At 41.3% G+C, this 14,172-nt stretch overlaps 1 protein-coding gene across 11 annotated transcripts in view; it reads right to left on the reverse strand.

Annotated features, from left to right (window-relative positions):
* Positions 1–14,172, reverse strand: part of CEP192 (centrosomal protein 192) — a 102,024-nt gene that overhangs the window by 62,939 nt on the left and 24,913 nt on the right. For 9 of the 11 annotated variants that reach the window (XM_082640535.1, XM_082640531.1, XM_082640530.1 and 6 more), the window contains 6 exons: positions 12,344–12,704; positions 11,774–11,917; positions 8,594–8,658; positions 7,186–7,395; positions 4,660–4,783; positions 3,933–4,051 (listed from right to left, as the gene is read on the reverse strand). In XM_082640535.1, the coding sequence (XP_082496661.1) occupies positions 3,933–4,051; positions 4,660–4,783; positions 7,186–7,395; positions 8,594–8,658; positions 11,774–11,917; positions 12,344–12,704 (1,023 nt within the window). The remainder of the gene's footprint in view (positions 1–3,932; positions 4,052–4,659; positions 4,784–7,185; positions 7,396–8,593; positions 8,659–11,773; positions 11,918–12,343; positions 12,705–14,172) is intronic. The other 2 variants (XM_082640526.1, XM_082640533.1) reach the window with 2 other exon arrangements.

Raw genomic sequence — 14,172 nt, forward strand, 5'->3', positions numbered from 1 at the left:
CTCTTATTCAACCTAGTTTTGGAAGTTTTAGCCACAGCAATCAGAGAAGAAAAGGAAATAAAAGGAATCCAAATTGGAAAAGAAGAAGTAAAGCTGTCACTGTTTGCAGATGACATGATACTATACATAGAGAATCCTAAAGATGCTACCAGAAAACTACTAGAGCTAATCAATGAATTTGGTAAAGTTGCAGGATACAAAATTAATGCACAGAAATCTCTGGCATTCCTATATACTGATGATGAAAAATCTGAAAGTGAAATCAAGGAAACACTCCCATTTACCATTGCAACAAAAAGAATAAAATATCTAGGAATAAACCTACCTAAGGAGACAAAAGACCTGTATGCAGAAAATTATAAGACACTGATGAAAGAAATTCAAGATGATACAAATAGATGGAGAGATGTACCATGTTCTTGGATTGGAAGAATCAACATTGTGAAAATGACTCTACTACCCAAAGCAATCTACAGGTTCAATGCAATCCCTATCAAACTACCACTGGCATTTTTCACAGAACTGGAACAAAAACTTTCACAATTTGTATGGAAACACAAAAGACCCCGAATAGCCAAAGCAATCTTGAGAACGAAAAATGGAGCTGGAGGAATCAGGCTCCCTGACTTCAGACTATACTACAAAGCTACAGTAATCAAGACAGTATGGTACTGGCACAAAAACAGAAAGATAGATCAATGGAACAGGATAGAAAGCCCAGAGTTAAACCCACGGACATATGGTCACCTTATCTTTGATAAAGGAGGCAGGAATGTACAGTGGAGAAAGGACAGTCTCTTCAATAAGTGGTGCTGGGAAAACTGGATAGGGACATGTAAAAGTATGAGATTAGATCACTCCCTAACACCATACACAAAAATAAGCTCAAAATGGATTAAAGACCTAAATGTAAGGCCAGACACTATCAAACTCTTAGAGGAAAACATAGGCAGAACACTCTATGACATAAATCACAGCAAGATCCTTTTTGACCCACCTCCTAGAGAAATGGAAATAAAGACAAAAATAAACACATGGGACCTAATGAAACTTAAAAGCTTTTGCACAGCAAAGGAAACCATAAACAAGACCAAAAGACAACCCTCAGAATGGGAGAAAATATTTGCAAATGAAGCAACCGACAAAGGATTAATCTCCAAAATTTATAAGCAGCTCATGCAGCTCAATAACAAAAAAACAAACAACCCAATCCAAAAATGGGCAGAAGACCTAAATAGACATTTCTCCACAGAAGATATACAGACTGCCAACAAACACATGAAAGGATGCTCAACATCTTTACTCATTAGAGAAATGCAAATCAAAACTACCATGAGATATCATCTCACACCAGTCAGAATGGCCATCATCAAAAAATCTAGAAACAATAAATGCTGGAGAGGGTGTGGAAAAAAGGGAACACTCTTGCACTGCTGGTGGGAATGTGAATTGGTACAGCCGCTATGGAGAACGGTATGGAGGTTCCTTAAAAAACTACAAATAGAACTACCATATGACCCAGCAATCCCACTACTGGGCATATACCCTGAGGAAACCATAATTCAAAAAGAGACATGTACCAAAATGTTCATAGCAGCCCTATTTACAATAGCCCGGAGATGGAAACAACCTAAGTGTCCATCATCGGATGAATGGATAAAGAAGATGTGGCACATATATACAATGGAATATTACTCAGCCATAAAAAGAAATGAAATTGAGCTATTTGTAATGAGGTGGATAGACCTAGAGTCTGTCATACAGAGTGAAGTAAGTCAGAAAGAGAAAGACAAATACTGTATGCTAACACATATATATGGAATTTAAGAAAAAAAAATGTCATGAAGAACATAGGGGTAAGACAGGAATAAAGACACAGACCTACTAGAGAATGGACTTGAGGATATGGGGAGGGGGAAGGGTAAGCTGTGACAAAGTGAAAGAGCGGCATGGACATATATACACTACCAAACGTGAGGTAGATAGCTAGTGGGAAGCAGCCGCATAGCACAGGGAGATCAGCTCGATACTTTGTGACTGCCTGGAGGGGTGGGATAGGGAGGGTGGGAGGGAGACGCAAAAGGGAGGTGATATGGAAACATATGTATATGTATAACTGATTAAATTTGTTATAAAGCAAAAAAAAAAAAAAAAAAGACAAAATACTATTGAAAAGTTTTCCCTCTGAGTCAGAGAAACCCAATATCACCACTTGTATTCACTGTTCTAAGATGCAGTCAAGTAAGGCCAGACAAAGAAATGAGGGTATAAAAATTAGAAAGGAACAAAACTGTTGTTATCCTCAGATAATGTAAGTGCATATACAGAAAAATCCAAAGAATCCATAAATAAAAATGAATTTAGCACACTTGCTGGATATAAGGTGAGTATTATTAAAAAACATGTATTTCTGTTTAGCCACAACAAAGGAAAAATTAAGTTCAGAAAGATAATATTGAAATACCACTTCAAACAATTCAGAAAGAAATCTAACAAATGATGTGTTAAAATCTCTGCACAAAAAAGCCCCATAAAATACAGAGAGGAGGGCTTCCCTGGTGGTGCAGTGGTTGAGAGTCTGCGTGCCGATGCAGGGTGCCCCGGTCTGGGAAGATCCCACATGCCGCGGAGCGGCTAAGCCCGTGAGCACATGGCCACTGAGCCTGCACGTCCGGAGCCTGTGCTCTGCAACGGGAGAGGCCACAACAGTGAGAGGCCCACGTACCACAAAAATAAATAAATAAATAAATAATACAGAGAGGAATTAGAACCTAAATGGAGGGACCTGTAATCTTCTTGGATTAGAAGATTCAATATTATAAAGATGTCAATTTCACCGTTCTATAGATTAAACACAATCCCAACTTAAAGCTCAGCAGGGTTGCTAGTTGGTTGTGAAAGGTGACAATCTGACTTCAAAATATATACGGAAATGTAAAGAACAAGAACAGCCAAGATACTTTTAAAGAAAAATAAGAGGGGAAGACTTATTCTGCTAGATATCAAGAACTACTATAAAACTACACTATTTTAACAGTGTCATATTGACATAAGACAGATCCCAAATATCCATCAACAGTAGGGTGAATATATCAATGACAGAATATTCCTAATAGAATACTATACAGCAATGAAAATTAGCTATTATACTTATCACAGTTGTATCTCGCAAACGCTAAGTGGAAAAAAATGAAGAAAAATATATGCTACTGGGACTTCCTTGGTGGCACAGTGATTAAGAATCTGCCTGCCAATGCAGGGGACACAGGTTCGATCCCTGGTCTGGGAAGATCCCACATGCCACGGAGCAACTAAGCCTGTGTGCCACAACTACTAAGCCTGCGCTCTAGAGCCCACGAGCCACAACTACTGAAGCCCACGCGCCTAGAACCTGTGCTCCACAACAAGAGAAGCCACCAGAATGCAATGAGAAGCCCACGCACCAAAACAAAGAGTAGCCCCCGCTCACCGCAACGAAGAGTAGCCCCTGCTCGCTGCAACTACAGAAAAGCCCGCACGCAGCAACAAAGACCCAACGCAGCCAAAAATAAACAAATAAATAAATTTATATTAAAAATATATATATATGCTACTACATGATTTCTTGTATATAAAGTTCACAAACGGGTGAAACTGATACAGTGTCATAGGTCAGACAGGAGGAACAAAAAAATGGCTCCTGGGCTGTGGGCAATGCTCTCTTTCCTGACCTGGGAGTACATGGGTGTATAAGCTGTGATAACTCACTGACCGTAAGTTTGTTTTATAAACTCTTCATACATTTATTGTACACTGATAATATTTAAAGGATACTTGTAATAAAATTGAGTAAGAAAAATGTTATGCATTTTTTACATGTGACTTTATCTTGACCTTGTATGAGAATTATGACAGCGAGGTTTTAGCTTTCCTTCATGAAAGGCTTAAAATACCTCTGTTTTCCCTTTATTGGCAGTTAATGTCACATCATTTTCATCCACTTGTGAAATAGTCTCCAGTTCTTCAGCCTGAAGTGTAACTGATCCTTCACTTAGCTGTGCCTTTAAATCTCCTGTAGAAAATATGTAATATTTAACTTACATCTATACACTATCTCACAGAAACAATCCGTGGGATAAGGACCACTAAATATCCCAACCCCCACCCCACCCCCCACTGGAATATAGGCTCTTTAAGGACTAAAGCACATTTTATACAATTTCATGATACAATGCATGAGGCATTATACTAGCAAAAAGTAGCTGCTTGATAATTGTTATGTTAACCAAGAACGTCTGATTTTAAATATTCATCACAGATATTTATATTTATACTACCACAGTCCAAATCTGAAAACTTCTCTTTAAAAGTCCACCTAAATAATAAATATAATAGCTATAATTCATTAACTCAGTAGTTTAATAGGCCAAAGTTAACCCAACCACTTGAACAGACTATATTTCATTTACTTTTGTTTTTACAAAAGGATTTAGGTGAATTTTGGCTGACTTGTTTCTACTTTAGATTGAAAAGGCAATGTGAAGTTATATAAAAATCAAATCTGTAACTAATACTCAAAAAATTCAAAGTGGTATATACATTACTTTCTTCCACATAAAGAACATGATCACACAACCACTAACTTACAGGTTAAAAAAAAAACTTCATTTAATCCATTACCTGAAAATAGACCATGGTTAAGATGAGCCATTTCTTTTTCCAAATTACTTGATACATCTGATTTTCTTATTAGAGCAATAGGTTCTCTCTTCTCTGGTGATCTAATAAAATAACCAAATGATGGCTACAAAATAAACATGCCAATTATTTCCTTAATTTTCAACTGCTTTGAGAAATTCTAGACTATTTTATCCTAATAGTGGTAACCTAGCTAAAATGATTTCAACAAAATGATTCTGATTTTTCCATTTAAACGTAAGTTGGGACTTCCCTGGTGGTCCAGTGGTTAAGAATCCACCTTCCAGTGCAGGGGACACATGTTTGATCCCTGGTCAGGGAACTAAGATCTCACATGCCATGGGGCAACTAAGACCCTGCACCACAACCACTGAGCCCACATGCCGCAACTAGAGAGAAGCCCGCGCGCCGCAATCAAGACCCGACACAGCCAAAAACAAACAAACAAAAAAACAAACAAAAAATAACATAAATTAGGCTTCCCTGGTGGCGCAGTGGTTGAGAGTCCGCCTGCCAATGCAGGGGACACGGGTTCGTGCCCCGGTCCGGGAAGGTCCCACATGCCGCGGAGTGGCTGGGCCCGTGAGCCATGGCCGCTGAGCCTGTGCGTCTGGAGCCTGTGCTCCGCAACGGGAGAGGCCACAAGAGTGAGAGGCCCGCGTACCGCAAAAAAAATAATAAATAACATAAATTACTAGAAATGAACTTTCCAAGTCCAGACAGGACCTTTTATTTCCTTACTGCTAGCTATCTTTAATCATCAGAATGAATATTGTCAAATAATTTGCCCTTACTAAGAAATCCAAATTAAAACAACCCAGAAATGACACTTCGTTCCTCCAGTAATTGTTACTGAGCACCTGCTATGTGTCAGGCACTGGTAATAATCATCAGTGACATGTCAGTGAGAAAAAAGATATAAAACTTCCTGCCTTCCTGGAACTTACAGTACTTACAAGGGTATTTTATTTTACACAATAAATATGTCCTTGAAAATCTGTATTAAGATGAGATACATTCCTACTGCCCTAGATGAGCGTTCAGAAGGTCACATTCAAGGACCTTGCTCAAGGGCAGGGAATTCCCACCTGGCTTCCTTCCAGAGCTCTCACGATAGACCTGAAAAGCAAATTCACTAATGCACTCAATTTTCGATCAATCTTCACTCGAGGATTTCCTCCCTTGATCCAGCAACATGAACCAAGGAACATTTCATAACTAATACAAAATGACAGATCCATCTTTCCACTGTGCGGTGTTTTGTCCAGCTGTTCAGAAAGGAATTCAGTTACGCTTCACTTCTCTTATAATGTCAAAACCAATCCATCCAGGCCTAAGTATTTACTCTCATTTTTTAATTCTCTGCATAGACAGGACCCACAGTTCAGTTTCAAATTTTCCTGTAAGTCAACTTCTAACACCCTAGCTGTTTAAAATTATACTCTTAGTGAAATCCTATTTTAATATACACTCCCTCCAACAGCACTATGTCCCTACATGGAATTCACCAACAGGTCCTTCGACTCTACCTGCAGAGGAAATCCTGAACCCCAGAACTTTTCTGTTTCCATACTGCCATCCTAGGCCTCGGCCTTCATGGCACCTCCTCCACGTGCTAAGCCTCTGCCTGCTTCTCCTCCTCTGAGGCTCAGGAACCTCCTCCACCCGGCTCCTGTCACATCTGGAGATGGGCCGGGCACCCTGCCTCCAAGCACATCTCCCCAGTTCCCTTGAGATGAACCCGAGCCCTGCAAGGGCCCCTCATGACCTGGCCCTTGTCTACTTCTGCCATCAGACCACCGACCCAAAGCCCACTCACACGAGCTGTGGGCCCGCTCTCTGCTCCTCCGATATGCCCTCCAGCTCCCACCTCCAAGACTTTTCTGGGAACATGCTGCCTCCTCTCCACCATTCGGGCACCACCCCGGTGCCCCTCCTCAGACACCACTCTGACCCCCACAGGCGACACAGCTTCTCCTCACTCCTTCATACAATCTACCACTATCACTTGCATTTAAAACTTTTTACATGTACATCTTAAAAAACCAAAACACTCCTATATTTCAAAACATGTTTTTAGACCAGAGGTTTAAAAAATGAATCTTTGAATTCTTCCCACAACCAATGATATAACATCAGCAACCAATGAAACAGCAACTAACAGAGATGGAGTACTTAATGCACCTGAGGCCGTGCTAAACGCTGTACGCGCACCATCACAGTACCCCCCCAAAAACTCTGTAAGACAGTACTGCATTCTAGAAATTGGGAAATCAAGGCACAGAGGAGTTAAATACATTGTTCCATGCCACAGAACTAGTTAAAAGACAGAGCTAGGACTGCAGTCAGGGTACAGCCACTAAAAAACCGAAGCTTTTTACCACTATTCCACCACAGAGTCCCTATCCTGTCTCTGCTTTAAAGATACTCTGATCTAGCTACACCATCATAACCTTCAAAACGTAAGGGCAAGTGAATTTAACCACTTCTAGCACACATGGTACTTACTCTTTTCACATTGTAACCACCACCAAGGCAACCGAGAGCTTCAGACCTTTGAGCAAAGAACTCTCCTAAAGACAGACGTAAATAAGTGGCATCGCCTTTGTCCAAATCTGATGTGCTAAGTGATCTCCTCAACAGACCATAATTGACTGAAGTTCCCCACGATGTATCCCCTAGGGCAACTGAAGTGCTCTGGGCATCTATATTTTCTTCCTAGGAAGAAAGTCATCATTTCATTTTATTTCTCCAGCAAGCCTTCTGTTTTTCTAATATATAAAAATACAAATTTCACTAAGGAAATTTAAATATTTAAAATTTTTTTAAATGTGGACAGGGCTTCCCTGGTGACGCAGTGGTTGAGAGTCCACCTGCCGATGCAGGGGACATGGGTTCGTGCCCCGGTCCGGGAGGATCCCGCATGCCACAGAGCAGCTGGGCCCGTGAGCCATGGCTGCTGAGCCTGCACGTCCGGAGCCTGTGCTCCGCAGCAGGAGAAGCCACAACAGTGAGAGGCCCATGTACCGCAAAAAAAAAAATGTGGACAAATTCAAGCTGAAGCAGCTAATAAAGGTAATGAAGTCCAGAAAAAGAGAAATTTTTTAATCCCTTAGTTATGATATACATTGTTTTAACATATTGCTGAAGTCAAATACTGATTGTTATTAATACAAATCTTTAGAAAGGAGTACATCTTCAAATAACAACGAATAGCACTACCTCATTTTAAAACATGGTAAAAAACGATATCTTTGGGGCTTCCCTGATGGCGCAGTGGTTCAGAGTCCGCCTGCCGGTGCAGAGGACACGGGTTTGTGCCCCGGTCTGGGAAGATCCCACATGCCGCGGAGCGGCTGGGCCTGCGCGTCCGGAGCCTGTGCTCCGCAGCGGGAGAGGCCACAACGGTGACAGGCCCGCGTACTGCAAACAAACAAACAAACAAACAAAAAACAACTATATCTTTGAAGCCTATTAAGGCAATTTTAAGTGAACTAATAAACACTATTTCAGTATGCCAGCTTTTTTTTTTTTTTTTTGCGGTACGCGGGCCTCTCACCGTTGTGGCCTCTCCTGCTGCGGAGCACAGGCTCCGGACGCACAGGCCCAGCAGCCACGGCTCACGGGCCCACCCGCTCCGCGGCATGTGGGACCTTCCTGGACTGGGGCACGAACCCGCGCCCTGTACATTGGCAGGCAGACCCTCAACCATTGCGCCACCAGGGAAGCCCTGCCAGCTTTTTTTCAATTAATAATTTAGAGTCTGAAGGAAAAGGCAGAAATTGTCTAAACATGAGAAAAATCAAGATATAATTCTATACTCACTATATATCTATTCAGAAAGAAATGAACATTTTGCCTACATTTAAATACAAGAAAAATTCTAAACTTTGGTTAATGTCAATAAAATACAAACCTGCATAAACTGATGCTCTTTATTAAATTCTTCTTCATCTTGTGCAATCAAATCCAATGCATCAGCTTAAAAAAGAATAAGTTTTATAATTATATTGCACTGATGCCTAATTAAATACTAGCATATAAATACAACGTAGCTAGTTAGGAAAATGAAATATTAAATAAATAAAACTGAAAGAAGTATGTGAAAGCTTCCATCACAGAACTGATGCATCTGTATTAAGCACATTAAGAGCATGTGTCCTGAAACTTTTGGTAATAAACATCCTACTGTGATTGATTTCATCAGGTACTAACTTGCCCTAACTTACTAACGGGGCTTTATAATGTAAGCTTTTTATAAAAGATTCACATTAACTTCAGCCTTGCAGTTTGGCACACATGAGTTAAGGTACCTGCCCATGAATACCCATGGAATTTCATCTGGAACATCAGACAGACAAGCCACTCTGTAAATTTGTCATGAAGATGTCTGCTGCGGTGCCAACTACTTGTTTGTCCCAACACCCGGGACTGTCCTAGTTTTTGAAAGGAAAAATCCCACATACCAGCAAACCCCACAGCTTGGGCAAACAGGGACAAGTGTTCACCAAGTATCTGCCCTCAAAGTTCCGACTGAGCAACTCAGTTCATCTTAGGGAAACCAATGGGCACGCAGCCCTCCATCTCTAGGCCAAGGCCACAAGGCTGGGGTAAGTGAGCAGAGGGCCAGGTGTAACACAATGGGGAGAGAGGACAGAGGCAGGCTGAACAGCAAATGATCCTGCCCAAGGCATTAGAATTTAAAAGGATTTTAAACATGTTGGCTGAATCAGAAAAGTCTGCAGGCTAGACTCTGGACTTCCCATCTGCTGCCCATTCTGCCTCTGCCTGGTGCTTCCAGACAGTGGCTGGAAGGGGAGGAGTGAACAGCAACCCAGAAGGGACAGTCCACTCGTGGCCCAAACAAGAGAGATGTCCCTACTCTCATGAGTCCATCAGGGGCTAACCCAATCGAAACTACCCTTCTGGAAGCCCTGAGGGCCCAACACTAACACCTTGAGAGACAAAATGAGAACAGACACAGGAGGCTGTTTCCAGCCTGGAGAGCAGAGCACCAGAAGTAGCTCAGGATTCTGACTTGTCAGGGTAGTGCTGGTTCCTTACTTTGCGATCCCACCACCTCCCACATAAACAGGTTCTGAGCCTACAAGTCTATGAACGAGCATCGGGAGGGCCAGGAAGCTCCGGAAGTCACATGCAAAACAGTTACCTTCCACAGGAAAAATTTTTCTATGAAGATTCTCTGTGGGGTCTATGACTCAAAGTAAGTTAAAAACCACTGCTCTAAAGTGTGAAAAGTATCAGCCAACCAAATCTAAAAGCCAGGAGAGGGTAAATAGTAAATAGGATCATAAGAAGGTAACCCAGAAAAACTTAATTTACTTCAATGAGTTAAAATGTTGTATTTTTTAAATCATTAACTAAACAGCTCCAAATGCTATTTTATTATACTCCTGAGTACTTTTTCTCTGGACTTTAAGACTCTTCAATTAAAGAAAAGTCTACAGTGACATTGTTACCACGTATGCTCATCAGAAATCACTCACAGATTATGAAAAAGCAGAACTTCATTTCTTACAAGAATCTCTGCCCAATTTTTTGCCAAATCTGCAACCACAGTCCTCTCCAGTGCAACCTGAACTCTTTTGTTGTTAAATTCTGAAGCAGCAATACCGTTCCCCATCCCCTCCCCCATGTTTAAATCCTAGGCCACAAGCAGAAGTAGCAGCTCACATGGCTGAGCTGTCAGAAAGGAGGAGGCAGAAATGGGGAAGTGGGAACGGGGAAGTTTTAAGTATTCATTTAAAACTACTTTGAGGACTTCCCTGGAGGTCCAGTGGTTAGGACTCCATGCTTCCACTGCAGGGGGCATGGGTTCGATCCCTGGTCAGGGAACTAAGAACCCACAAGCTGCACGGCACAGCCAAAAAAATTAAAATTATTCACTTATAAATAAATAAAACTGTCTTGTTATTATAAAATTATGCCCTTGGTCCAAGCTTCCTCTTCTGAGTATCTCCTCTTACATTTCTTTTCCCTTCGTATAAAGTCTCCCATTCCATTCACGCTCCCCCAGCCCAATTCCCCTTGACTAGTTCATCCTTTCTTTCCTTCCATCAAACTTTTCCATAGTTTTCAATAATCATTTTCTCCATTTCCTCACCACCAGTGCTAGTCATCCTTTCCTACCCAACTTCTGTTCATTCCCTAACCACACAGATGGTTTCATGGAATTCCTCCACTACCTATTTTATCATATTTCTCCTTTAATAGTAACATGCCCACATAGTTCTAAATGCAGAAGGTATAGGTACATTCTGCTTCAATAAAGAGTTCTTAGGGCTTCCCTGGTGGCGCAGTGGTTGAGAGTCCGCCTGCCGATGCAGGGGACGCGGGTTCATGCCCCGGTCCGGGAGGATCCCACATGCCGTGGAGCGGCTGGGCTCGTGAGCCATGGCTGCTGAGCCTGCGCGTCCAGAGCCTGTGCTCCGCAACGGGAGAGGCCACAATAGTGAGGGGCCCACGTACCGCACTAAATAAATAAATAAATAAATACGACTGGCTCCTCATTGTCTTTCCTCATTCCAGGTTTAGAGGCGCTCAGGCCCTAGAGGCCTCAGCGGCACAGCAAATGTCCACAGGCCAAGGCTCACAATGCCGTGCGTTCTGCAGCATTTCCCTTTCACTGTCAGAGATTCTGCTAATTAACAAATCTAACTGAGGTTCCTAATGCTCTCATCCTCTAAGATTTCATTTATCTTCCTCGACACTCTTCTCCCATTTCTTCATTACTGAGCTTTTACTCTAAAATGGATTGGCTTTTGTAACTGCTCACTTATCAGAATAGTTCTTTTGTTCAAGACAATTTATAAAGTGAGAAAGTAAAGCCTAAGTTGCTACTAACTGCAACACACATGCTCTAAAGTGACTCGCTGTCCTTACTTAGGGAAAGGCTCAGCTCAGTCCACAGTGATTAGCAATGACTGACTCAAGCCTCTGTTCCTAGAGAAACAAGTGAAGTGCTAAGTACGTATCCAGAAGGGATTTGATGTGGCCAACCAAGATGTACAGGGTAGTCTCAGAACACCATCAGAAAATGAAAATGGTTCAGAGCAGAGGCTATCAATACACTTACAGCCAGATCTGAAGTCTTCATTCATCTCATCACTTAGAGACACATTTACATCTTGTTCTTTATTGAAAGCTGTGTAATAGGCAAGATCAGTGACCCATCTGCCCTCCTCGTTCTGATAGACCACACTCTGTGATAGATCCGATTCTAGAAAATAAAATTCCAGAGACATCCAATGACACATGCAACAAATAAAATGATACAATATTCTTAAATAATTTTATTTAGTTGACTTATCTTAGTTATCAACAGTACTGAAATCTGCCCAAAACTAGTTAGAGGAAAATCCATTTCCCCAAAAGAAAAGTATCTCTCTGATGGTGAAAAATCCAACCTTAATCACAGTAAAAGTCCATCATGGAGGAGAGGGAGGAAGGAAAAGATGACTAATACTTAGAAAGGCACATTTCCACCAGATCTGTGAATAAAGACACCATTTTTTAATCCACAGAACACTTAAATATTTTAATATGAAAGATTAGGGAAGTTTCACTTGGAAATATATCCTATTCAAAATGTGTATAAGCATTTTACATATTTCTTACATTAAAAAAAAAAAAAAGGCCCACTTACGGTCCTTGCTCTTTCCAACGGACTCATAACATTCACACGTTTGCCTTTCACTAGTGGGTGACCACAGAGCATCAGCAGAATTAAATGCATTGTCACTAACAGACTTCAAAGATGCTACATCCACATTTTTTTGAATGGACACTTGAGGCATCTCAGTGTCCAAAAATCTATCCACAGGCAAAACTGTTTCTGAGTCTGATGCCAAATGCTTATTTTGATGAGGAGATCCTGCATCCAGCTTTAAAGGGTCTATCAAGCCAAAATCACCTTTACTGGCATTTGTGTCGTGAAAGTAAACAGGGTTAAGTTTCGCATTAGCAGCCCTGAGAGTCTTCACCAGAACTTCTTCTCTTCCGCTTTCCTTTAAAAATTAAATAACAGACCAGAAATAAGTTTTGTTTTTCATAACTCCTTCCAAAAAAACCAAAAAAGTTATACAGTTGACATAAAATATTTATTCTAGAAAGGAACCGACTACACAATATTCTTCCAGACTATATGTGAACCAATCGTAAGGAACTTACCAAAACCAAAATTCAAAATGTGGTCATGGCAAACACACACCAACAGATTCAGATACCAAAAGTGGGGCCAATATGCTCACTACGGCACAGGATGTTAGAAATGTCAGTTTAACTTTTTAAATTATCACTGAAAGTCTCTAAAAGGATGGGAAGCCCATCAGTGTGACCAGACTCATAAAACTAATATTATTAACAGACCCTGAAAACACAAATATTAATAACTTTAAGTTATTTTATTTTATTTATTTATTCATTCATTCATTTTTGGCTGCGCAGGCTCTTAGTTGTGGCGCATAGGTTTCTCTAGTTGTGGCATGCGGGCTTAGCTGTGGTATGTGGGATCTTAGTTCCCTGACTGGGGATCGCACCTGGGTCCCCTACATTGGGAGCATGAAGTCGTAACCACTGGACCACCAGGTAAGTCCCTTAATAACTTTTAATAGGAGTAAACAGCAAATACTACAAAAGACCCTGAGGAGTTCAAGAACAACTGCCTCAAACACGGCAGATTAAGCCAGTGCCTCAAAACCACGCTCTCCAACATAGCTTCCCAAAGGGCACTGCTCACTCTTTCCTAAAATAACAACTGCTGAAAGGGACTCGCATGCCCACAACCCTCTTCTCAGACACTCAGCCACCACTATCTCAAGTGCCAGTGAAGCCTTAAAACAGCAGTCTTTTCTGCTATAAGATGTATAACAACAAAAACAGCCTCACAGGCAAGGCTTTTCAAAGTCAGAATACTAAAAGGAGGTAGCTCTATACAAAAGACAAGACACAGACTTTGAAATAAGATCATACACTTAAATTCCAGTGCCACCATTTATTAACCGGGTGATTTTGCAACAACATTATACAAAAAATAAACCATCTCTACCTTATCTCAAAATAAACTCCAGATGACTTAAAAGATTTACATGTAAAAGTACTAGGAGGAAATACAGATGGATAGTTCTATATTCTTCAGTGAATAATATCTTCATAGTATAAAACTTCTGTGGGTTAAATTGAATCTCCCAAAAAAGATGTGTCCAAGTCTTACCCACAGGTGACACCTGCAAATTGTGACCTTATTCAGAAACAGGGTCTTTGCAGATGCAATTAAGTTAAAGATCTTGAGATCATCTTGGATTTGGGGCAGGCCTTAAACCCCATGAGGAAGACTTCAGAGGGACACAGAGAGAGAGGGACAGGCCACATGAAGATGGGGGCGGATACTGGAGTGACGCTGCCCTGAACTAAGGAACACCAGAGCCCCAGAGGCTACAAGAGGCAGGAAGGAGCCTCTGGTGGGAGCTTAGCCCT

This window comes from Mesoplodon mirus (genome assembly GCF_964341445.2).
Source record: "Mesoplodon mirus genome assembly, chromosome: 13".
NCBI classification, from domain to species: domain Eukaryota; kingdom Metazoa; phylum Chordata; class Mammalia; order Artiodactyla; family Ziphiidae; genus Mesoplodon; species Mesoplodon mirus.